The following is a 27,628-nucleotide window of genomic DNA, read 5'->3' as shown; positions in this document are numbered from 1 at the left end:
CTCCTAAACAGTGCAACCTAACGTAAATCCCAAAACAAGCAACGTAATCGTGACCAAGACGAACATTTTGACACCAACGTTGTCTATGTAGGTCAAATATTGAGGGAGCCTTAGGGGTGGGAAAATAAAATATAAAAAATACATTTATATGAGAGAACAAAGGTTGTGCCCTTGCCGAAGGCAACTATATAACTCATTTTCTGTCCTATTGTAAATGTGTTTTGCTCATTCTTGTTTGGAGTGATGTGGGATGTCCTGAATAGCCAAGCAGTCATCTTACCGTGACTCACTAATGTGTTACAGAAATAAAGTCTCCTTCAAATCATTCAGTTGCCTGGGATTGTACGTGGAAGGGACAAAAATCTGAAGTGCTACAAGAAGTACACCGTCACACATGGACAGTACCAACATTTCAGAAAATAGCCATCTATAGTTTAAATTTGAGCATTTTTACTTAGATAACAACCACAAACACAATATAAAGTGTTCAGAACAAACAACAAATCACAGTAAGACGTGTCATTCAACATCAGCAGTGTGCTACTGGACATTTTGGGTGCATATTGTGCACCAGAAAAAGGTCCTATGAAGTAAATAATATTTTGTAACGGCAAGTCAGGTTAATACTATTATTTGTGTACAGTGATCTGTGGTCAATGCCCCCCCCCCCACCCACCCATAAAACCAGAAATACAAATAAAGTGGACCTCCTTTTTTTTCAATTCATACCTTTATAGTTCCATCAAAACAATGTTAATTTTCAAGAAAACAGAACATTCTAGAAACAGCACTTACACCAAACTAGCCTTAAACTGAGTGCTCTATGACCATTATTTTTAGTTGATAACTCATCTCAATACGCAATGAGCAATTCCACAACACAAACGCACACATATTTGCTTCTTGGATTCTCCTTTGAAATATGATACTAACATTTGTCTACCAGCATTTAGGTCCTCAGGATTGAGCCATTGCTTCAGTAACAGATGGACTTAAATCAAGAGCACACACAGATGATTATTATAAATTCTGAAATATGACCTGGGTCCAAGTTATGTATCGCCATCAATGATACTGTATAATGAAGGGAAATATGGGTAACAGCGGTATAGAAACACATACAACCTAGCTGATGATACAAACAAGACAGTCAATCATACATGGTGACTGTTTTTGCATGACTAGGCATCAGTGGTGGTGTGGTTCGTTCATTTCAAATCAAGGACCATGGTGGAAGGGTTCTCCAAGTAAGACCTCCATAGGTTAGAGAAGCGACACATGGTAGCCCCGTCAATGATCCGGTGGTCTGCTGACCAACTGACATTCATGATGTGGGCTTTTGCTACATCACCTGCTGAGTTGAACCTTGGAAGGATCTAGAAGGGGTATAAAACCAGGTCACAATATTATATAAGGTAGCATTTTACAGTGCATTGAAAAGTATTGGGACAGTGAATGTTTGTTTTGGCTCAACACTCTAATACTTGGATTTGAAAACTATTGTGCAATTTTCACAGGTGTCAATCCCATTGCTCATCAGTATCACATCCTTCCTCACTTGCCCACTGTATGGTTCAATCTCCGGTCCCCTTCAAATTATTGCTGAAGCATTTTAGTGCATTAATGTTGAGTGATCAAACCAAAGGCAGACATTGTCAGCTTAAGAACCGTTTATTTCCATGGCATAACATCACAATGGTCACTGCCAAGCATCGACTAGTGTTGTAAAACTTGAACCTTTAAAGCATTGGAATCACATGCCCTGGAGTTATCGTCTGACAAACACTATTTTATTTTATTGTGTGAGGTTGTTGGTAGAAGCTACATACGAATCTTTTCAACACAGCCTGATAAGCAATCTGAATTGGCTAACCCTTGTCTTGCCTGAGTGAACTGGATTAATGCTGCACGCTTGCCACTTCTGCCTAGCTAACTTTCTAGTGTTGCATTAAATGTGACTTGATTTATACCAAGTTACCCAATAATTATTCCTTGATAGCTAGGTTATGTGCAGCGCAGATGTGATGTCTAAACTGGGTTAGTTATAAAAATACAGAGTAGTTTGATTTGAAGATATTATTTAGTTATATCAATTTATATTAGTTTATATATTAGTTTAATTGGCTATACATTGAGGGGAAAAAATATTTGATCCCCTGCTGATTTTATACTTTGCCCACTGACAAAAACATGATCAGTCTATAATTGTAATGGTAGGCTTATTTAAACAATGAGAGACAGAATAACAACAACAAAATCCAGAAAAACACATGTAAACGCTATTGTTATAAATTGAATTGCATTTTAATGAGTGAAATAAGTATTTGACCCCCTCTCAATCAGAAAGATTTGTCTCCCAGGTGTCTTTTATATAGGTGACGAGCTGAGATTAGGAGCACACTTTTAAAGGGAGTGCTCCTAATCTCAGTTTGTTACCTGTATAAAAGACCACAGTATAAATGTCCACAGAAGCAACCAATCAATCAAATTCCAAACTCTCCACCATGGCCAAGACCAAAGAGCGGTCCAAGGATGTCAGGGACAAGATTGGAGACCTACACAAGACTGGAATGGGCTACAAGACCATCACCAAGCAGCTTGATGAGAAGGTGACAACAGTTGGTGTGATTATTCGCAAATCGAAGAAACACAAAAGAACTGTCAATCTCCCTCGGTCTGGGGCTACATGCAAGATCTCACCTTGTGGATTTCTAAGACAATTCACCTTGGTCACTCTTATGCCCAGAAGGCACATTTAATGGGGGCTAGGTCTGAATCTAGGAGCAAAACAAAGCTAATTATAGCTATGTATATGGTAGCAAAATGGTGTTCACTTCACTTATGTACTGAACCAGACTAACTTACTGTCATATAATCCTAAACCGCTGCAACGATACAGCAACACATCACACAAGCTTGAGTTCAAATACATTATGTGACATTACGTAGGCCTACTGTACATGCAAGTCTTAAATAACTATTTACCTGGTCGGCTCCATGACGCCAGGTAAGTTGGGCTTGTGAGACTGCTCACCAAAAGAACGAGGGGGAACCCACCTGTCTAGCAGATTAAGACATTTTCGTAGGTACCTAGCGAAAAGTAGCCTCAACTTTCCTAGACTTTTAGCTACATGCTGAGGGCTCGGGAACAAAAGACTATCTTGAGTAACGCGTGTGCGAAAGCACATGTACAGGCCCGTCTGAAGTTTGCCAATGAACATCTGAATGATTCAGAGGAGAACTGGGTGAAAGTGTTGTGGTCAGATGAGACCAAAATTGAGCTCTTTGGCATCAACTCGCCGTGTTTGCAGGAGGAGGAATGCTGCCTATGAAATTTACATTTATGCATTTAGCAGACGCTTTTATCCAAAGCGACTTCCAAGAGAGAGCTTTACAAAAGACCATAGGTCACTGATCATAACGAGATAGCCCCAAACATTGCGAGCAGCCAAAAGATGAAGCATACATTGTGGAAAATCAAATAAGTGCCAAAGGGAAGAACCATAAGAGCATGCAGTTAAACAAGTTACAATTGAACAACATGAAACTCCCCACAAGAGTGCAAGAGTGTACCTGTAACAATCAACAGTAAAATATTTCACAGCGAGTACAAGAATTTGAAACCGTTACGACTAACCAACAAGAGCAACAAGTCTCTCTATGACCCCAAGAACACCACCCCCATCGTCATACATGGAGGTGGAAACATTATGCTTTGGGGGTGTTTTTCTGCTAAGGGGACAGGACAACTTCACCACATTAAAGGGACGATGGACGGGGCCATGTACCGGCAAATCTTGGTTGAGAACCTCCTTCCCTCAGCCAGGGCACTGAACATGAGTTGTGGATGGGTATTCCAGCATGATAATGATCCAAAACACACGGACAAGGCAACAAAGGAGTGGCTCAAGAATAAGCACATTAAGGTCCTTGAATGGCCTAGCCAGTCTCCAGACCTTGATCCCATAGAAAATCTGTGGAGGGAGCTGAAGGTTCGAGTTGCCAAAGTCAGCCTCGAAACCTTAATGACTTGGAGAGGTTCTGCAAAGAGGAGTGGGACAAAATCCCTCCTGAGATGTGTGCAAACCTGGAGGCCAACTACAATAAATGTCTGACCTCTGATTGCCAACAAGGGTTTTGCCACCAAGTACTAAGTCATGTTTTGCAGAGGGGTCAAATACTTATCAGAATCAGAATGGGATTTATTCGCCATGAAAGTTTGCACAGACAAGGAATTTGCTTAGGCAGGAAGGTGCATACAATAAACATATACCTAAAATTTAAATATGTGGACTATCTATACTAAGGGTACATAAACTAGCAGTACTAAGTGGGATTAGAATAGAGTTAAATATACAATATATACAATAAAATAAAATATAAATTGCCGTAAATTACAATATAAAAATACAAAAATACAAATATTACAAAAAATACAAATGTACAAGATACCATTATTGTAATGCAGTGCAAAAAGCAGTGTGTTTTAAGCAAGAAGTCATTAGAGTCAGTGTGGTCCCTTGGCCTTGTTGAAGAGGCCAACAGCGGAAGGGAAGAAACTGTTTTTGTGGCGTGAGGTATTGGTCCTGATGGACCACAGCCTTCTGCCGGAGGGGAGTGACTGAAACAGGGAGTGTCCAGGGTGGGAGGAGTCGGCCACAATCTTCCTCGCTCGCCTCAGGGTCCTCGAGGTGTGCAGGTCCTTGAGGGTAGGCAGATTGCAGCCAATCACCTTCTCAGCAGTGCGGATGATACGCTGCAGTCTGCTCTTGTCCTTGGCAGTGGCAGCAGCGTACCAGACGGTGATGGAGGAGGTGAGGATGGACTCAATGATGGCTGAGTAGAAGTGCACCATCATTGTCTTTGGCAGGTTGAACTTCTTCAGCTGCCGAAGGAAGTACATCCTCTGTTGTGCTTTCTTGATGAGGGAGCTGATGTTCAGTTCCCACTTGAGGTCCTATGAGAGGATAATGCCCAGGAAGCGGAAGGACTCCACAGTGTTGACTGGGGAGTCACACAGGGTGATGGGGGTGAGTGGGGCTGTGTTCCTCCTGAAGTCCACAAACATCTCCACTGTCTTAAGAGCATTGAGCTCTAAGTTGTTCTGGTTGCACCAGGTCACCAGGTCGGCCGCTTCCCACCTATAATCGGACTCGTCTCCACCAGAGATGAGCCCAATAAGGGTGGTGTCGTCCGCAAACTTCAGGAGTTTGACGGATGGATGACTGGAGGTGCAACTGTTGGTGTACAGGGAGAATAGCAGAGGAGAAAGGACGCAGCCCTGAGGTGATCCGGTGCTGATGGACCGGGAGTCAGAGACTTGTGTTCCCAGCTTAACGCACTGCTTCCTGTCAGACAGGAAGTCTGTGATCCACCTGCAGGTGGAATCAGGCACGTTCAGCTGGGAGAGCTTGTCCTGAAGCAGGGCGGGATGATGGTATTGAAAGGCAGAGCTGAAGTCCACAAACAGGATCCTGGCATAGGATGCTGGGGAGTCCAGGTGCTGTAGGGTGAAGTGGAGGGCCATGTTAACTGCATCGTCCACAGACCTGTTGGCTCTGTAGGCAAACTGCAGGGGGTCCAGCAGAGGGTCAGTGATGGATTTAAGGTGTGCCAGCACCAGGCGCTCGAAAGACTTCATTACCACAGAGGTCAGGGCGACGGGTCTGTAGTCATTATGTCCTGTTGGCCTTGGCTTTTTGGGCACAGGGATGATGGTGGAGGACTTGAGACAGGCTGGCACATGGCATGTCTCAAGGGAGGTGTTAAAGATGTAGGTAAACACCGGAGACAGCTGGTCAGCGCAGTGCTTGAGGGTGGCTGGAGAGACAGAGTCCGGCCCAGCTGCTTTGCGGGGATTCTGCCTCTTGAAAAGTCTGTTAACTTCACCCTCCTGAATGGAGAGAGTTGTCACTGTAGAGGGGGGGAGGTGGGAGGCCTCCTGGGTGGGAAGGGGTAGTTCAGGACTGTCCAATTGTCTTTCAAATCTGCAGTAGAACTCATTCAGGTCGTTGGCCAGGCGGGAGTCGTTAGTGGAGTGGGGGGCTCTGGGCTTGTAGTTGGTAATCTGCCTGAGCCCTCTCCAGACAGAAGCAGAGTCGTTTGCAGAGAATTGGTGTTTTAGTCTCTCTGAGTACAGTCGTTTAGCCTCCCTCACCGCCTTGCTAAACCTGTTCTTCGACTCCTTGAAACTGTCTTTGTCCCCACTCCTAAACGCGGCCTCTTTCTCTGACCTCAACCTTCTGAGTTTAGCTGTAAACCAGGGTTTGTCGTTGTTGTAGCTTACCCTGGTGTGTGTTGGTATACAGCAGTCCTCACAGAAGCTGATGTATGATGTCACAGCCTCTGTGAGCTCATCCAGACTATTGGTAGCAGTCGTGAACATGTCCCAGTCAGTGCAGTCCAAGCACGCCCGCAGATCCTCCATAGCTTCACTGGTCCACTGTTTTGATGTCCTCACAGCAGGCTTACAGCGCTTTAGCTTCTGCCTGTATGCAGGAATCAGGTGGACCATGGCGTGGTCAGAGTGACCCAGTGCTGCTCGGGGGACCGCATGGTATGCTTTGCTGATTGTAGAGTAGCAGTGATCCAAGGTGTTTCCTTCTCTGGTAGGGCATTTGATGAATTGTCTATATTTTGGGAGTTCTTGAGTGAGATTGCATTTGTTAAAGTCGCCAAGCACAATAACCAAGGAATCCGGATTTTCATGCTCCACACTCAGTATCTGGCTGGCGAGCACACGTTGAGCCTCGTTGACGCTAGCCTGCGGAGGCATGTAGACGCCAACCAGAATGAATGATGCAAACTCTCGTGGCGAGTAAAAAGATCTACAGTTAATAAAAAATGATTCCAGATCAGGAGAACAGTGCTGCAGAATCACTGTCACATCTTCACACCAGCCACTGTTAATGTAAAAACAAATACCACCGCCTTTCGTTTTGCCAGAGAGCACAGGGTCACGATCCGCTCTCAGCAGTTTGAAACCTGCTAGCTGTAGCGCAGAGTCTGGGATCAGTTCACTCAGCCATGTCTCCGTAAAGCACAAAACGGAAGATGAATGAAAGTCTCTGTTTTTCCACACCAGTAGCTGAAGTTCATCCAGTTTGTTGCTCAGTGAACGCACGTTGGAGAGAAATATCCCCGGTAACGCTGTGCGTGCCCCACGCCGACGGAGTCGCACCAGAGCACCGGCTCGTTTGCCTCTCCTACGGCGCTTCGCTGCTAGGACAAAGCCGAGGGTGGCTTTGACTATAATTCCCACTAATTCTGCCGCTGGAAGCAGAAAAGTGGGAGATAAATCCACAGGAGTTGTAGTCCTGATGTTTAGAAGTACTTCTCTAGTTAGAGAACCCCGGAATTCTTGGCAGAACACTGAATTAACAGACAAAACAACACAAAAAAGAGCGCACCTAACGACCGAGGCAGCCATCATCGGCGCCATCTTGGATCTTATTTCACTCATTAAAATGCAAATCAATTTATAACAATTTTGACGTGTTGTTCAGGATTTGTTGTTGTTATTCTGTCTCTCACTGTTCAAACAAACCTACCATTAAAATTATAGACTGATCATTTCTTTGTCAGTGGGCAAATGTACAAAATCAGCAGGGGATAAAACTAAAATAAATACGATGACTGTATATACTTGAATCACAACAAATTATAAAAATATACGATCAAATACCTGTTTGAATTATCAAATACTGGTGCCCATCCCTAATGGACACTTGTTTGCAATTTATCATTATGGGGTACAGTTTGTAGACTGATTACATTTACTTTTTGATTCTACACAAAATGTAGAAAAAGAGACGTCTGATTTACACACTATAATTAAGTTTAGAAATATTTGTGGAATAATACTAAATGTACTGTAAGTCATGTTTTCTTGTTTTGATTATTTGACTAATCATCCATCAGTGCATAGTTGGCATAACAATGAATAGTAGCAGTCCTGGGGCCCGTTCTCCGTACGTCGCTAACTCAGTTAGCTGGATTTGATTGTTGACGATTTGTCATTATCTTGGATTGTTCGGTTCTTCGAAGCTCATCCTGGACTTGCTGTCATAGCAACAGGTCCGTATGCTTAAACCTGCTCGGGAGCAGGTTTATTTTATGTAAACACGATTAGATTGAGGCTTTACAAGCAGAGGTGATACAGGAAGTCTGTTACAGACATGTCTTGTCCGTTTTTACTACAGGAACCTGTTGCAGAAGGTGCAAGAATAATTAGCAGAATTTAACATGAAACCGAATTAATTGCTCATTGCGTGATAGATAGGCTCCTTAAGCACAGCGCGATATTATGCTAGCCTATACTTTTTGAGAGGATAGCCTATCGTTTTTTTGTGAGGGTGTCATTTACATAATAAATTTGTTGAAACCACATCATATGACATTAAAGATGATAAATGAAAATATGAAGGTATGAAAATAAAAATTTAAACATAGGCCCAGCTTATACTGTAATAAGCGATAAAATGCGTCACTCCTCTACATTTAATTTGGTCTGATACTTTTTGCCAGCCCTCTTTCTTGGATTTTGCAGACTTTGAGGTGTTCCCTGGCGTTCTGATAAAATCTTCAAATTCGGAGTAACCTTCGAACAAGCTGTTGCTCACCGGCCACGGTGAGCAGCCATAGACTTATGTGAGCAGCCAATAGCAGCGTTGCTGATCAAGGTTTCTACTATCGATACATACCCCCTTTTAGACCACCGTATAACTCAATCCAGCTATACTAATCATAAACAACAAGTGTGTTCGAAGAACCGAATTAGCCAGATCATGATAAGCAAGATGATGTCATCTTGGATGTGTCATTTGATCTCGGATGTAATAAGCGACGTACCTGAGAACGGGCCCCTGATCTATACATCACCATCTAGTGTTGACACAGTACCGAAATGTCAGTAGTCGGTACCAATTGACCTTTCGCGTAAGCACGCCCACCTTAGTTACCGTTGTTAGTCCGTCAAGCATTACTTTTTATAGCGGGTACAACTGTAAACTGCTGTATAAGTTGCATACTGTACCGGTCAGAGTAAGTCATTCTTTTTGGAGTAATACCTCCAGATCAAGGGAAAACAAATTGCCATATGCGGTGGACATTTTCAGAATATTCAAATCAAGAAGGAAGGGGCATATCAATAATTAAAGCAAAGCATACTGTACTACATTACAGTACAGTAGTACTAAGAGTGTCAAGGTTAAACTGCTTTAGTGATTAAAGCAAATCAATTCGTAATTGGTCGTTATGGCGTCATGTTCAAGTTCATAATCTACGATTCCGAATTAAAGTAGGCAATGTGAAATTTACAGCACAAACCCAGTTACTAAAGCTAAATACGTACTTTTGGAGTGTAGCTGGCAAGTAATCTGTTATCGTCTCGCTAGAGCTAACGCTATGTTAGATGTGAGATCATATTTCACAAAACTGGATTTTAAAAGACACTTACTAGTATGATTAACTACTGATAATATTATCATACTAGTAGTAGTGGCTAGATACAGCGTCAGTTGACAACATTACCTTAGTTTCTGTACCTACGTGGCCTCTAGCTCTATCTAGCTTAACTTTACAGCGGTTATTTTAGTTTGTTGGTAATTGTAGCTCTACAAGCTAGCTACTATTAAGATATTAGAAGTAGGCCTAATCATACAAATAAATAGTAACCACTTTTAAATCAAGTTTTGCGAATGTAATCTTATATTTAATAGCTAGCTAGCATAAGGCTTCAGAGAGAGTACAATAGCAACACAGTAGGCCTACGTTGAAACAGACGAAAGTATGTTTGTTGATCTTTAGGATATTAAGCTGAGAATGAGGGATACCATACTGTTTTACTAGATTTTGGGCTGTGGAAAGGGGACAATTGACTCTCCCCTCTAAACTCCTGGGGTACTTGCTATCGGATTTGAATGTTCCGTATGTCATTTTGAGCCTCAACGACTGAAAGCTTGGCGGAGCTTCTTCAAGTAGTGACCGGTAGCTAAGGTAGGATTGGTCAAAGCCGTTTTGGGGCATGGCTTTCGCGATAGGTCAATACCAGTGAAATTTCACGGTACTCAATACCATTTTCAATAACAATGCATAACAATTCCTACAATATCTAAGGCTGTAGCCTACTTATGACAACAGAGCATTAATGTAAATCATTTGAGTTCATTTGTAGAGCTCAAAAAATATAAATCTTGACTTAAACATGATTTATAAGAAATAGAAGAGTGGATTCAACACGCTTCATGGCGCTCCTAAAATTATGGTCACGCTAGGTATTGCATTTGCAGTCTGCGGCAAACCATAAAGGATATGAATGGTCAGGGCTCTCGCCATACATTACATGTATGGTAATCTCACGCCAAACCTTTTATAAAACAAGCCCTGAACGGTGATGTTTGCAAATTGTTTTCTGGTGATCAATGTTCTCATTGTCTTCTGCCTCACACCGAAGCCATTTCCATACGTGGCTATTCCACTTTTATGTAGAGCCCCTGCAGCATTAGCTGCTTGTCCAATGTTGCCAATTTAAGTTACTCTGGCAACATTGTCGCCAGAGTAACTTTTTGCCTTCCCTAGTGACCAAAAATCAAATCTAGTGATAAATCTAGCGACTTTTCAGAGAGCCACTAGTGACTTCTGGTGAGATTTTTTGGGCAACACTGCTTTGTCAGCGTCCGACTCTGAAACCTAGTACTTCAGAAATCCTGGTATCGTACCGTTTTTTGATTTGAGTACCGACTTGGTACCGGTGTACCAGTTTTTGGGATAACACTATCACCATAATTTCGTACCCTTCAAGTGGAGGTGAAACAAAGTTTGTTAATTGTTAACACTAAAAGCGCCAAGCCAATTTTCCCTACTTAGTGTGGATAGGGGATGTCCACAGTCAAAAGAATAAACACACGGACATCATAAACATTCAATGGTCTAATTAGATCCAGTTATTCTGGCAAAACAGGTAATGTTCTTCATTTATTCAGTGTTTTGTATTCTGCTTGTTGTCTGTTACTTCTAAGTGCAAGGAGTTGCATTTGAATTTCATTGTACAGCTGTGCAATGACAAAAAAGGCATTCATTTATTGTCAAGAATCATTCCAAGAATTGCAAAAATGAGAGCACAGAAGTGTGAATTGTTTGGAAATTCTAGGCTATAAGGCTTACTTGATGTTACATATTGATGCTTAGCCTATTCAATTTAACAACTTTTGGAATGACAAGACAGGCAGTTATTCATAGATTACATTTGACGTCACACAGTGATCGCTGCGCCATCTTTAGGACCGAATAGCAAGATGCCGTCTATCTGCTGTGCTGTGGGCTGTGATAAATAAATGGATGAACCTTTTACAATGTCCCAAAAAACCCTGAACGTCGTGATAAATGGATTAAAACATGTAATAAAAAATTTGAGCATGTATAACATTATTCTGGACAGCTAGTGTAAGCCATTTTCATAGGTTTTGGGTGTAGGACACAATTTGTCCACTGGCGTCACTAGTGTGCTTGGGAGTGATTCCTATTTAAGTAGGAACCTTTCAACAGGTAACAGGGGGTGCTGTTATGGGAGGAGCACAAATAGTTTTTGACCTCTTCAAATCGCTACACATGTTAAACGCTCAAGTGGATGTAAAATGTTTGTTTGTTGGAGCTTAATGGACACATGGACTTGCAAGTTCATTAGAAGAACAGTGTGAACAATAAATGGCCATCAAACGCTGATTTCTACAGCCAGCTACAAAGCGGTGTAAGTTAGAAGAGAGTGCGTCAGCTAGTTTACTAGCCATAGATCAGGGGTGCTCAATACGTCGATCGCGATCAACCAGTCGATCTCAAAAGGTACTGTGGGTAGATCGCATGACATAAAAAAAATAGACGTCAACCTATCATCCATCCCGTCACTTGACTGATATACAGGGCACTTAGCGCCGTTTGCGTAAGTGCATGCGCAGTGACCTAAGTGTCAGAAAAACTGACAAGCTAGCTAGCGAGTTACCTCCAATTTTTAGCCCTCGGTTTTTTCTCTTAAACTTACTGTAAGAAAGGGTATAAAAATGAGTGGGGAAGCTGGACCAAGTAAGAAGACAAAAACGTATCACTTTCATACGGAATGGGAGGAGGACCACCTTTTTCTCACAATGACATTTTCGAAGTGCGTTTGCCTCATCTGCCAGTCTAGCATCGCAATACCAAAGAAGGGAAATGTGGAGCGACATTTTCGGACTGTTCATAGAAAATACGACACTGACTTCCCGCAGAAAAGCGAGTTAATAGAAAAGTGAAGGAACTTAAATGCCAGTTGTCCGGACAGCAATCACTTTTCTCACAACATACTTCAAAAGCAAAAGCCGCCACCGAAGCATCGTTCCGGGTGAGTCACCTCATCGTTAATAACAAGAAGTCCTTCCAAGACGGAGAGATGGTAAAAGAGGCATTTGTTGAAGCAGTTGACTCATTGTTCCGAGACTTTATAAAACAAGGCAGAAATATTATCTTCGATCAAAGCTCTCCAGCTGTCAAGATGTACAGTTACACGGCGCAGTGAAGCCATGGCCGAGGATTTGACCCAGCAACTTTGGAAGGACATCGCAGATTGCGAGTGTTTCTCACTGCAGTTGGACGAATCTACGGACGTGAGTGACACAGCGCAGATGTGCATTTTCATTCGTATGGTGTTTACTGAAATCACTGCAAAAGAGGAGCTATTAACAGTACTGCACATGAAAGAACAGACGCGAGGAGAGGACATATTTCAGTCGTTCAAAAACTTTATCGAGAAAACCCAGCTCCCGGTGTACAAATTGGTGTCCATCACTACAGATGGAGCACCCGCAATGTTTGGCCGCTTGAATGGATTTATTGCCAAGTGCAGGCAGGATGACGCTTTCCCGGACTTCCTGAATTACCACTGCATAATCCATCAGCATAAGCATTTTAGAGCATAAGCGTTATGCTCTAAAATGCTCAACATGAAAGAGATCATGGACGTGGCAAGATCGCCTGTTCTATTCGCGCCAGATCTCTCCAAAGACGGCTATTCCGTGAACATCTGGAGAAGGCTGACTGCGAACACTGAGTTGTTGCTACACACTGACGTGAGATGGCTTAGTCGAGGGAAATTCCTGCAAAGATTCCGAGAGCTCTGTCTGGAGATTAAGGAGTTTTTCCATGTAGCGGGAAATGCAGAATACAAGCAGCTAAATGACGGTCAGTGGCTGTTAGACTTGGCATTTTTAACAGATCTGACAAACATGTTGAATGACCTTAATCTAGAGCTGCAAGGAAAAGACAAAACAGTGATCAATATGATCAGCTCAGTTAATGCTTTCAAATGAAAGATGCAACATCTCTCCTCAAAGCTACAGTGCCATGATTTGGCAAACTTCCAGAACCTGGCGTCAAGAGCTGGAGTTGCAAGGGAAGGCCTGTGTGCAACTTGACAGTGTACGCTACACAGAGCAGATTGACAATTGTCTGTCAGAGTTTCACAAACGCTTTCAAGACTTTTCTTTGCTCGAGCCAGTCGCTACATTCATGTGCTAACCTTTTCGGGAAGATGCTGAGGTTGATTCACTCGCATCAAAAATTGCAACACTGTTTCACCTGAACTCTTCTGAAGTGGAAGATGAGATTTTGAAACTACAAGCCGACATTCAGATGAAGTCCAGAGCTCATGCACAGTTCTGGAACTTACTCACAGAGGAAAAGTACCCCAGCATGAGGAAATGTGCTACCTCCTTGACTGCATTATACTGCTCCACTTATTTATGTGAGTCGGCTTTTTCACACATGAAGATCATTAAGTCAAAGTACCGTTCCACCATGACTGATGATCATTTGGAAGTGTGCTTGAGGCTGGCTGTCAGCAGCTACTGTCCGGACTATGCATCCCTAGCTGATTCCATTCAGTGCAAGTCATCAGAATAAAGTCAGGTAATGACAAAAATGTACATAGTTAATTGTGTTGTGCAATATGGGCTCATGCGGGTATGCATCAACATACATTGTAAAAATAAAATAAAAGTTTTGCATTTTTGTAGTAGGTAGATCATTTTGACTTGGTCATTTTATAAGTAGCTTGCATGCTGAAAAAGTGTGAGCACCCCAGCCACAGACTGTTTGTTTTAAGTCCAGATAGCAGCCCCTCAGTGGCTTTAAGTTTTAGGCTTAGCCATTATATCAAGTCAAAAACGAGTCAACTTTGCTCAAAACATGGACATTGGAGGAGTTTCATCACGGCGGTGAAGGACATCGGAAGCTGCTGGAAATTGACATCTTTCACCGAGTCAGCTGTAGCCACCAGCTGATCAGCGAGAGGCCGGGCGTCGGATGGCATACGGTTTAGCGGTGTTAACCACGTTTCAACCATCGGATCAAGATCCCATTCAGCTGCATCAGGAAAGGAGCTGCTCTTACATTTACATTTAGCAGACGCTCTTATCCAGAGCAACTTACAGTAAGTACAGGGACATCTCCCAGAGGCAAGTAGGTTGAAGTGCCTTGCCCAAGGACACAACGTCATTTGGCACGGCCGGGAATCGAACCAACAACCTTCTGATTAATAGCCCGACTCCCTAACCGCTCAGCCATCTGACCCCCTCTGCTCTTCAAATACCGGACAGCTGAGTCGTTCAAAGGTTAAGGGTCAGGGCTCCAACACGAGGTACGAGTAGGGTGACCAGAAGCATGACCCTGAAATGGAGGACACATGGGTCCAAAAAGGAGGAAAAAGGGTAAAAAAGGAGGACAATCCCAAAAAGTTGTGGACCGTGGAGGGGGGGAGTCAGACCCAGCGCTATAGGCCCTGGGACTCGGTTGGGCCCGCCCTTGACGAACGAGCCAGTCAGTCACTTATCACACGTAAAAAAAATATTTCCAAAGTCCAAAACACAGGAGGAAAGGTGCCGGCTGTGGATTAAACAGTGTGGGAGACCCCACTCCCAACTCAATATATCAAAAAACACCGAAGTAAATGAAGCTGCTTGCAGCTAGCTAGCTATCTGTCGAAATACGCTATCGCTAGGTATGATAACTAACTATCTAACCGGTCACATAATTCTTTCCTGAAATAACTCACGTTACTGCTACAAACAAATTCTTCGTAAGAAAAAAAGTTTTGACTTTTAATTGACAATATTGACAACACATATTAAGAAACTTGTCTTTACTCATAATATCGTCTGCGATTTCAATTCGAAGCGGAAAACACTGTAGGCACTCCCATGATATCCTCTCGGAAAACAATAGGTGCGTTCGACTTCATGCAGCGCCGGCGTTGCCTGCAGCCCGGCTGTCTTAAAGCAAGCCAAGCGTCATAACTGCTCTGAAACATGCACTAACTTTTGGGGCAAGCACGGCCCTCTGTGAGAATTCCTTCTCCACTTTAAAGAATGTTCTCTCAGATCACAGACAGTCGATGCTCCACAAACGAAAGGCCAACCTGATATTGCTAGCTTTCGAGAAGGACTTGACAAGGAAGTTCAGGAGTGAATGGAGGGACACTGTCCTACGCAGATTTAACTCGGCGGCCAATCGTCGTCTCCAGCTCTACTAATGGTGAGTTATCTGGTTTTATCCAGCCTGCCGGCCCTATATGGACTAGGCTAAATTGTTGGTTGTAGGCCTATGTGTTTGTTGTTTCTTGGAAAAACAAACGTGTAATGCAAAGCAATGTTTTCTGAAATTCTGTTGTAGGCTACCCAGCTAGCATGTGACCGATAGGCTGGCTGATATTTTGCTAATCGTTTTACCAGCGGCCCACCAGTGGCAGCCTACTCCTAACCGACAGACGTCGGCTACTGGCCCCGCTGGCTGCGGCTTGCTGAAGGCCCACCATCGGGCTATCGCTCAGATCTCTACATTCTCTACAAATAACGAAGGCTACTACACCATATTCTGAATAAACGCTTTACAAATTAATTTTGAAACAGATGACTTTGTACATGTTAGGACCTTCAATATGGATATACAAAACAATAAATTATATTCTAACTATATTCTAATACGGCACTGAATACAAAAAAAATACTTTTCAACATAGGGCCTATAGCTGTTGGTAGGCCCTTTTTGTGGTTGCTGGATGCTGCGCTGCGCTCCGTTTCGGTCATCAGTTTTTGTTTGAAAATGAAGACATTAAATAAATCAAATTATACAATTATTGTTGCTGTATTATTCGTTGGGTAGGCAACCTGCTCAGCTGGCCTATTTATTAGCTTGTGAGATTCTAAATAATACCGTTTGTCACCTTTTTGTGCCGGAGTTGGATTATAGGTGAAAAGTTGACCTAGTAAATGACTAAATGTACTATGCTACCATAGGCTGCAAAAAAAAAAAAAAACGTGTCCACCCCAAGGCAACGTATGGCCCCCCCGCAAATCAATGCCTGGCGCCGGGCCTGGGGGGAGTGTTAATCAATTTGTCATTTTAGTAGTCAACAGTTGTAGTTTGAATACAAATTAAATACTTCAATACAAGTGCAGATTTTCTGTTGTCTTAGGTGAGACAAGTTTAGTCAAAAGATAAATAAGAAAATAAGACAGTACCATTCCCCAAACTATTTCAATTGTAATAGAAATTAAAATATATAATTTGGTCAGCTCAGCAGCGGTTGTTTTATCATCCGCTGTTGTTGTGTTCGTAGCAAAAATTTGTGTTAAGGAAGAGTGCCTGGCATAACATCCTTGTGCCGTTGGGTAGCGCAGGCATGCCGCTCTAAAGCCCCTTTCCCCCTACTACTCACGTCTATATCAATGCGACAGAGTTTACAGAAGGCATGATATTGATCTTTGCTGCTCTTAGTGGCAAAGTGGAGTTCTGAACTCCACGTAGGTTTGAAGGAGGTCTTTCTTTTTGGCATCTGAAAGCCTACGCGAGTGGTAAATTGCGCCGTGGGTAGGAAGGGTCAAAAAGCTCAAAAGGGCGAAAAGGAGGACACGCAACAGCGGCCCGGACAAAAGGCTGGAAAACCGGACTGTCCGGACGTCTGGTCACCCTAGGTATGAGTAGTGCTACACTATCAATGGCCATTTTTTTTGTGTGAACACTAGTCATAAATCCAAATGCATTGGTGGTCAAAGGCAAATGACAATTGACTTTGTGAACTACTGGATTGAACTAAACAATGGGTACGCGTGAAATCGTGGACAGGCCTGAGGCTATTGCGCAGTCGGCTGAAACGAACATTAGCGCGAATGACTGTGATACACAAAAGAACAAAAGGGAAAAACGGGTTGTGAAATTAACTGCTAAAGCACTTATTGAAAGGCTGGAAAGGTTACAGAGTGACAGGAAAGCTAAGCTAAATAAGGATAACAATTTGAGGAAAAAGATACAAGAGCTTAAACAAAAAGGTGATAATAAATCAGAGGTAAAATGTGCTCTTGATGATCTGGTAAAATTGTGTGATGAAGCAAACTGTATTCATGGTTCGTTAATGGGTTTGCTACCTGATGATGACATTACAATGTAATGTAAATGATGATGAAAGGGAAAAGCATAAAGTATGGTTCCAAGCAAAACATTTCTGTAATAATGATCTTATTGGGTGTGCTCACGCCTTTGGCGAGCACAACCATTGTTCTCTCACATAATGGGGCTCGACAATAACGATGGCCCGATGGCCCGGGGCCAGTAAAAAGTAACGTCGGGACAGTTAAACTAGCAACTCACTGGCCCAATCGGGCCACTGCAAATTATTGATTGGAAAAAAAATTTGCATTGTAAAAGTTAACATCCTTCATATGTTTTGCTATCTGCTAAATGCATAAATAACGTTGGAGCTTGTGGGGCGCACAGCTGGCAAATCACGAGTTGAGTAGTGAGTGACGAGTGGTTGTCAAATTGTAATTCTCTAATCTCAATACATTTAACAACTGGCGCGAGACTGGCGTGAGACAATAAAGTGTAGATGGCAGCAAAGTAGAGCTACGAGCTCAAACGGAAGCAACTTTTTTTAAGGAAAGAAGATGCACTGTGTCGTCTGTCATATGTTCCCGTCTAAAGCAGACAAAAGTGGATATTTTTACACAGGCAACGACAATTTTCGACCAGCCATGCTAGCAGACAGCACCTGGTTTGCGTGACAGCTAAGCGGATGGTTGACAATCCATCTTCCAGGCCGTTGACCATGCTGGTCAGGAACTTAAATGTAGATGCCCATCGTGTTATTGCACGACTTATAACAACGGCATATCACGTAATTAAGACGGGCCAGCCGTTCGCCTCGTTCCCCCAGGCTATTGAACTGCAGCAGAAGAATGGTGTCGACTTGGGTACTTAGTATCATACTGATGAAATGCTATGGAAGCTTTTATATATTAGCATTGAGGGACCAGAGGTTTCAGTTTCAGCCAGACAGAGTTGTGCAGAGATGGCTGTCAGCAGGGAAGAGAGCACGTCATGTTTGAGGTTAAAAGTCAATTGTTTTGCTGATTATTACCTTTATATTTTTTATCACTAGAAATGTGATTTAATTTTTTTTCTTTTTATATCCACAATGTGTTTAATGAATGGTTAAACATGTTAACAGAATAACACAACTTATAAGTCTTTGGTTTTGTTGTAACAATGATAAATTACAACTTTTGGAGGGTGGGCCAGTAAAAATTGTCTTGGGGCCAGTAAGTTTCAAACCCACTGGTGGGGAAAGTGCCAAAAAATGTTAATGTTGAGCCCTGCATATATATTATTATTATTTTCCCACCCCTTAGGATCCCTCAATATTTGGACTACATACACAACTTCAGTGTCAAAATGTTCGTCTTGGTCCCGATTGCGTTGCTTCTATTGGGATTTACATTCCGTTGCACGGTTTAAGAGGTTACAATGTTTTTATAGCAAAAAGTTCCTTGTGTCCACAAAGGGAACCCAGTGCCAACGTCACAATCTCAGCACACGTTAGCAACGACGGCATGGATACGACGAGCATAGATGTGCTGTTGCACAGCGAGTATCGTATCGTGCCGTGGGGTACTAGCAAGCATCATACATGCAAATCAAGACTTGCATGTACAGTAAGTAATGTCACATTAAATCATGTATTTAAACTCAAGCTTGTGTGGTGCGTCGCTGTCTTCAATGCCACAGCCTAAACTTTGTCAAAAGAAACATTTCTCATTTCCGGCGCATTCAAACAATCCCCTCAGTGAAGTTTGGCTAGCAACAGCAGCTAGCTTGCACGTAGCACAATTTACTGGGGTCAGCTTCTCCATGCAGGGCTCTAGACTGAGGCCAAATGGTCGCATTTGGCATTGTTAGCTACTGACAAAGATCGCTTCCTGTAAACTTCTTTTGAACTAGCCATTTCCCCCTAAATAAATGTCAAGCTTATTTACGTTTTGGGGGTCATATTTTGAGTTAGCAGATGGTACTGTTTGAATTGCGATTCCATCTGAAATACTGCCGGTGACAACGTTGTTACAATAGCTTGTTTCAAAGGGGGTTCAGCTTGTTTCAAAGGGGGTTCTTAAAGAATTAATTAGTGCTGTCAAACGATTAAATTATTTAATCGCGATTAATCGCATTAATGTCATAGTTAACTCGTGATTAATCGCAATTAATCGCACATTTTTATCTATACTAAATGTCTCTTTCTTTTGTCCCATTATTTTTTCTCATTGTAATGCTCTTATCAACATGGAAAAGTGGATGCAAATGTTTTTTTTAAATTGAAAACAACATTGCAATCGCCTGGCTTAGACGAGGGGGCAGAGAATTCGCATCAGCTGTTTGCTTGGCCATCAAGTGCTATTTCTGACTGGACGTGCTGCGATGATATCTCAGTTCACAACGACAAAACACACAGATCCCTTTGGTCTTGTCAATGGAACGATTTGGCAACTTTTTAAAAGTACATTTTCCATTCAAAAGCTTATTGGAATCCATTTCGGTGTCTCGCGCTCGCCATCCACTCAAAACGTAACGTTAGCCTACTACTCTTTAGCCGGCTCGCAAGCCCAAACAAGTGTGTGCGGCATGCCTGTTGTTTTGTTTCCGGTCTAGCTAGATCCGGTGTGGTGTTGTAGTTTTTCTAACGTCAGTTGTTGCAACAGCATGTGAAAAAAACTAAAAAGTTTGCCAGGCCAAAAAGAACGTTAATCTCGCGATAAAATAATTGACGCCGTTAAAATGGGTTTGCGTTAACGCCGTTAAATAACGCGTTTAACTGACAGAACTAGAATTAATGCAAGATGAGTAAGGCTAAATGCTTGAAAATATCATTGAAGGGAAAAACTTTTGGGGACGGACCCATCTGCAACCGACGCAAGCAAGCACACCCTACAATTTCCCCAGAAATTTTACCCTCTCTAGTTTCCAATGTGAAAATGTGGGTAACAGATTCTGAACAGCATGGAAATAAGGTTGACAATGATGAGGTTGATGATGATAATGTAAATCCAGAGGACAGTGTTTAAAATGTTTCAAGCAAGCACACAAGCAAAAAGAGTGTGTGCAGTGGAAAATCAACCACTGCTTCCTCTGCCAGAGTCAAGGAAGAGGCCGACAGAGCAGCACTGCTCGTTCGTGTGGAAGCTTTAAAGAAAATAAAGGCTTTGGAAGAGCAACAGCAAAAGCTAAAAAGGAACAGCTGGAAGCTTTGCTAGAAGCATCCACTGCTAAATTAGCCGTTTTACAGGCCTCTGACATTCAAAGTGTTTTGAGGGCATCATCAAACGCAATGAATTTCTATCTGAAAAGGGCACAAAGAAAAGAAGCACGTGAGCTGAGTGCAATGGCAAAGGAGTACCAGTTGCCAGTTCAGCAAAACAAACCACAATCAATAAAGGATTGGTCATTGCCAGGAACTAACCCAACACTAAATGTTAGGGAGCCACAGGAGGCTAGGTGGCAACAAATGACTCAACCCAGGGAGTGGACTGAACCACAAGACCGGGTTAATCCTAGCAACTCACAACAGTACAGTTACACGGATCCACAGTTACAACCCTCTTTGCTTCATGCTCAGCCAGCAGATAAAAGGCATCCTACTCGGCGTAACCTGCATTGAGGGAGGAAACCTGAGGAGGAAAGTCAGCCCTATGCGTTCAATGCTCAACCAGTGGATGATAGGCATCTTGGAGATATTTGCACCATTATGCAAAGGCAAAATGAGATCACAAATGCCCTTGTTCAACAGCAAGATTTAATAGTATTGCCTGCCAGAGATATTCCTCTATTTGATGGGGATCCTCTTCAATATATCTAATTTAAAAGAGCATTTGAACAAGGTGTGGAGGAAAAGGTCAGCACTGGTGACCTTTTCCTGAGCTTGTATTACCTGGAGCAGTTTACTAGAGGGCAGCCAAGGGAGCTGGTACGCAGTTGCCAACATGTTGAACCTGCTTAAAGTTATGCTCATGCAAAAAGGCTGTTGCACGAACACACATATAAAACATATAAACATAAACATATAAACATATAAAATAGCTGCTGCATACATGGAAAGCCATGGAATACATGGCTTTGGCTTGGCACTCAATAAAATCAGAAGATGTGAATGCATTACAAACCTACTCTCTGTTCCTATGTTCATGTTGTAATGTCATGGATAAGTTGCAGTACATGCAAGAGTTGGACATGACAAGCAACATGAGTGCAGTGATGTCTAAGTTACCATTTAGGTTAAGAGAGCGATGAAGAACTTTTGCAAATGACTTTCTGGAAAAATCCAACTGCAGAGCTCTGTTGGATTTGGTTTCATACATCGAAAAACATGTCAAAGTCCTCTCAGACCCTTTATTTGGCGACATTCAGGACACGTCATCAGGAAATTCTGATTCAAAGGTTGTTAACAGGTTAAAACCACACACAGGGAATACAGTTAAGGGAAATAGCTTTGCAACCACCGTTGCATCTGTGTCATCAAATGAGAGCCACAGAGACTTAAAGACAGTCTCATATGTCTCCACAGTTGACTACGTGTGTTTGTTGTTCTCAAGGTCACTCTTTGGTAGACTGTCAAAGGTTCAAAAAGAAGGAAAGTAAGAGATAAAATAGACTTTGAGGTAGAAAGAGCTTTTCATCGGTTGCTTATGTGCAGGGCATAGGAGTCGTGACTGCAGTGAGCGTCTGACCTGTAGGAGTTGTGGTCAAAACCATCCAAGTGTGCTTCATATCAACTGGAGAAATGAAGCCAACACAGACAAAGAGCATTCCAAAGAAAAGGTCACATGCAACATTACAGCATCTCATAAAACCTGTGGTCATAACAGGGGCCGGTAGGGATCGCTGCCTTCTTTCCATCTTGCCAGTTCAAGTCAAATCCATCAAAGGAGACCGGATAATTAACACCTATGCATTTTTGGACCCTGGCAGTACTGCCAATTTCTGTTCAGAACATCTCATGAAAAGACTCAACTTGGCTGGTAGAAAAACACACTTTTTGCTGCAAACCATGGGACACGAAAGGGTTGTGCCGGCATATGAGTGTTCCGACTTGGAAGTGTCTGGGTTGGAGAAAAACCTCTTCTATAATCTACCAGAAGTCCTCAGCCAAGAGAAAATGCATGTCAATACAGATAACATTGTGACCGAAGGAGATCTGTCAAAAGTTCAAATCCCCAGCATTAAGGCTAATGTGGACCTGTTGATTGGAAGCAACGCACCCAAGATGTTGGAACCTTGATTGGTCATTAAAGGAAATGAAGCATCCAATTATCCTCTCAAAGGTGATCCACATGATCTTGAGCTACTCACTCCCAACCATATTCTTCTAATGAAAGGGAAACCATCATTGCCACCTGGATAGTTTGAATCGCATGATCTGTATGTAAAGCGAAGATGGAAGCAAGTTCAGTACATTTCTGATCTTTTCTGGAAACGTTGGATACGTTTATATCTACCTTTGTTGCAGGAAAGACAAAAATGGAATCAAACAAAGAGAAACCTAAAACCAGGAGATGTTATTGTCATAATGGATCCCTGTGCCCCATGGGGCTCCTGGCCGCTTGGAAGCGTGTTGGAGGCTTTCCAGGACAAAAATAGATTTGTTCGCTCAGTGCATCTGCAGACAAAGTCTGGAGTACTTACAAAGCCTGTGACTAAACTTTGCCTGCTGCGTGAGGGTACAGGGTAGCAGTGCATTCAAAATGTGTGTTTAGGGAAATGAGAAAGGTGACTACTTGTCTTTTGACCATGGCTCTGTACCTTATAAATGTTTGAATTGTCATGCCTGTACGTCATTACATTTACATTTACATTTAGTCATTTAGCAGACGCTCTTATCGAGAGCGACTTACAGTAAGTACAGGGACATTCCCCCGAGGCAAGTAGGGTGAAGTGCCTTGCCCAAGGACACAACGTCAGTTGGCATGACCGGGAATCGAACTGGCAACCTTCGGATTACTAGCCCGATTCCCTCACCGCTCAGCCACCTGACTCCTTATTACAATTAGGGTCCGGTTTGTAAGAGCCATTTTCATAGGTTTTGGGTGTAGGCCACAATTTGTCCACTGGTGTCACTAGTGTGCTTGGGAGTGATTCCTATTTAAGTAGGAACCTTTCAACAGGTAACAGGGGGTGCTGTTATGGGAGGAGCACAAATAGTTTTTGACCGTTTCAAATCGCTACACACGTTACATGCTCAAGTGGATGAAAATGTTTGTTTGTTGGAGCTTAATGGACACATGGACTTGCAAGTTCATTGGAAGAACAGTGTGAACAATAAATGACCATCAAACGCAACGATGACTATGTCTGATTTCTACAGCCAGCTACGGAGCGGTTTAAGTTAGAAGAGAGCGTGACAGCTAGTTTACTAGCCATAGACTGTTTTAAGTCCATATAGCAGCCCCTCAATGGCTTTAAGTTTTAGGCTTAAGCCTATATAGCTATATAGTTTTAGCCATTATAGCTAGAATTAGCTATATTTACATTAGTAACAGTTATATGGTTGAATTATGTTATGTTGCTACTTGTTGGAGTGGCGTTAGTATGCTAAACTACTTTTCATTTGGTGTCCTGATGTGACTGATATTACAACAGAATCTGATGGCAATTCAGTTCAGTGATAAACGCTATTCGTGTAATGTTAATATCGCTTGATTAACAGACTGCCATTTACCCTTTCTGTGATCAAGAACATTTTCTTCATCTCCAGATGATACATTTTGGGATCTTTAACCCATCCTGAGGTGAAGTAGCGGTAGGCTTCAGTGCTTTTAAATGGGCTTCCCCGGTGTATGGAGAGGGATTGTGAACGAGGTAAATGTAGATGTCAGCAAACGTCAAATTTGGCAGGTTTTTTGTCGGTGGTAAGGTATGCTACTTTCGTGTGCGACATCATTCATTCTCACTGAGGAGACCTGGGGAGAGGCTGCGAATCTTTCCTCAAGATGGCGGCTGCAACAAAAAAAGTCACGTGACTGAAATCCATGAATAATAGGCAATGAATAATATACTGCTGGAGAATGTCTATTGTGGTTTTCTTTAGGCCAACATTGGGACTCCAGTTCCAAGCGTGGATAGCGGGTTACGCAAGAGCAGTAGCGCATATGTGCATATCTTCTAAAACTTGCCTGACAGATAATTTAGTATAGCCTACGTTTTTGTTCCTTTTACATCTACGGACTTAATAGAATAAATAGGCTGATCTCGGGCATTGCATTGTGCACTGGATTACACAATTGAAGCCGAAAACATATATATTTTTTATTTATTTTTTGTAAAATATTTTTTTTATTTTACATTTACATGTAGTCATTTAGCAGACGCTCTTATCCAGAGCGACTTACAGTAAGTACAGGGACATTCCCCCCGAGGCAAGTAGGGTGAAATGCCTTGCCCAAGGACACAACGTCATTTTTTTGCACGGCCAGGAATCCAACTGGCAACCTTCTGATTAATAGCCCAATTCCCTAACCGCTCAGCCATCTGACCCCCATGTGATGTACCTGGATTCCTGTTTCACTAAACAGATAATGAGTATCATGACAGACTTGAAGGCTGTGGCTGGATTTGAACCTATGACCTTGCACTTCACAGGAGACCATCTTATCCCAGTGAGCTACTGTCAGTGCTGTGACTTCCTCACTTGCATATTACAAATGTTAAAATGTTGAATAAGCCACTCAATATAATAAACATGTTTAGGACCGCTACATACTCAATTTGTTCTTGTTTACCTAAGCTTCCAGTTGAGTTGTGGGCGCGTCATGCGTGATGTGATTCGATTTGCATCACGGTGCAGCCGTATGTAGGCTGTGTTTGTCTGTAAAAGTATGATCTCATCGCCGCTCCTAATCAAGTAGTGAATCGGCAGATTGGTTTTGAGTCAAGTACCCTTAAATATAATGTTTCCGAAGTAGTTGTGTCAACTTTCAAGAATGCCTTGAAAGTTCGCCATACATTTTTGTCATACGATCATTTTAGCCTACATCCTAAAAGTGATCATTGTGTGTCAGTATCAACGTCCCTGTCTGAAGACTAGTGGGTCATGTAATGTGACCGGCTATCCGCACTGTGAGTAAGGAAACCCACCTCGTGCTTATCCACTCCAATCTTTCAGAATGGCATTGATTGCTCTACAGGACTTATGATCATCATTATACAGGGTGTTGATATTGTTGAAGAACTAGACGTCTTCCAGAATGATTATCAAAAATATTGTCTAAAACAGAATATCTTTCACGATGGCTTGGTGGTTTATTCAGCACGGCAGCATTGGTATACATACACGGAAGGTTCAAAAAGCCCTCACATTTCCTTGGACATCTCATTATATAGACAAATATGAGGATCAGACCCCCGCCCTGCCTCTCAATATTACACAATCTTTAACCCGTTCCTATCCATCCCAAAACTGCGTGCGCATCCCCTGGCTCTTATAGTGTTGATCAACTTTTCTCTCCTCCAAAGCCCCCAGAAAGCCCCCCCTCAATGTCCTTGTTTCATCTCAACTCCAGTTCACCCCAACTATCAAGGCCAATTTATACTACTCCGTTTTCCTGACTGTCCGTTCGTCCGTCATTTTACGGATACTCCTTGGCTGTGATTGGTCTGTATTAAGAACCGCTTGCGTCAGGGCGGGGTTGCCGTGACCAACACGACGAACAGAATCCTTTGACCGCCATTGCTGTACGTTTTTAAAATTCATATTTCAGCTAAACAGTACATGTAAATCAGCATCTGAATTAAAATGTGACGAGAAATGGGCAGTGTAGTTGCTGAAAATGTGCTTATTTTATTGATGAAACGGCTAATTTGTACATTTGCTCCGAGTTTTCGATAACCTAGCTAGCATCGCAGTAAAGTGCTACCTACTCTTCTGGCGGTGAATCGTTTTCAGCACCCACAGCCTTCGGAGTGCTATATGCCTTTGACCCTGGGGGTTACTTTTAGCTCTCAAGTCCTTACTTTTAGGTCGTTCACAGCTGTAAGCTATCTGGACCCCCTCCTTTCTCAGACAGGAGCATCCTGTTGATTGAGTCTAGCAATCCATTGTTATGTAATAACAGCCCACTCTTATCAAAACACACTTTTCCCATCCCAATATTGCCAAACCATTTCCCCATCAGCCTTTTTCCCTGTTCTGGTTTGATCCTGTTCAGAGTATAATTCTAACTGCGCAGGCCTCAGTCCGCCATCTTAGGCCCCAAAATCTGACCCCATGTACACTTCTCCGGTTGCCACCTTCCCAATAATCAATTTCCCACCACAATATCACAGCCTGGAACCATTGCTAAGCTACATGTTATCACCCTGGCCTTTGCCTGTGGCATTTCTGCAGCTGTCTTGCCGTTTTAGGTAGCTAGCCATCTCCCAGAAGTTAACAAGTTGCTAAACTAATGTTCTAGGCCAGGGGTTCTCAAACTTTTTGGGGCCAGGGACCCCTTACAGGGCTTAACATTTTCCAAGGACCCCCATAAACATCCATTCAGCGTACCCTTTGTGCTCTTAAATGGACACAATATGCTTGTTTTATTGATGCAAATGGTCCCCCCATCTGTAGATTATTATATATTTGTTCACTTTTTAATGATACACATACATTTTACAATTAATTGTACAATGTTATAATTTATGGCAAATAATTTCGCGGACCCCCTGGCTATGGTTTGCGGACCCCTAGGGGTCCGGGGACCCCACTTTGAGAACCACTGTTCTAGGCTAATCTAGGTAATCACGCGTAGATTTGTGACGTTAGTGACTTTTGTGACTGTGGCTTGCTAGTCAGCCACCATTAACTTTTCTCAACAAAAACAAAAATTATGCCTAAACTGTCAAACAGAATGTTTGCACGGATACAAGCAATGCAATCGGGACCAAGACATTGTCTATGTAGTGCAAAGGCAAGCACACCCAATTATAAAAGACTAAGAAGGCACAGTATGGGGATGGGTGTAAAGGGCAATTGAAGGTTTGGTTACCAAAGCAAGATCAATGTTGACACCCACTTACCCCTGGGAAACCCAACCTCTCCCATAATAATAATATTACTACTAAACCGTAAAGTGCTACTAAATCTATGTAACTACAATGTTGCAATATGTATTGTTTTGTGGTTACATTGTAGTTATTGTAATCTAATGTGTTACAAAAGAAACCTTCACTGTCCACATTATTCATTTATTTGTGTGTCTTGTAAGTTCCCAAGCCTAGCTATATATTTTAGGGATTAACACACCATGTTCTT

At 42.5% G+C, this 27,628-nt stretch overlaps 1 protein-coding gene across 1 annotated transcript in view; it reads right to left on the bottom strand.

Annotated features, from left to right (window-relative positions):
• Nucleotides 1–678: 678 nt before the first annotated feature.
• dbt (dihydrolipoamide branched chain transacylase E2) overlaps nt 679–27,628 on the bottom strand; it is an 86,150-nt gene continuing 59,200 nt past the window's right edge. The window contains exon 11 of the mRNA XM_067230682.1: nt 679–1,376. Coding sequence (XP_067086783.1) covers nt 1,209–1,376 — 168 coding nt within the window. The 3' untranslated portion in view covers nt 679–1,208. The remainder of the gene's footprint in view (nt 1,377–27,628) is intronic.

Source organism: Osmerus mordax, chromosome 27 (assembly GCF_038355195.1).
Source record: "Osmerus mordax isolate fOsmMor3 chromosome 27, fOsmMor3.pri, whole genome shotgun sequence".
NCBI lineage: Eukaryota > Metazoa > Chordata > Actinopteri > Osmeriformes > Osmeridae > Osmerus > Osmerus mordax.
The sequence above is the reverse complement of the archived record's forward strand: the minus strand, read 5'-3'. Positions and strand labels throughout refer to the sequence as shown.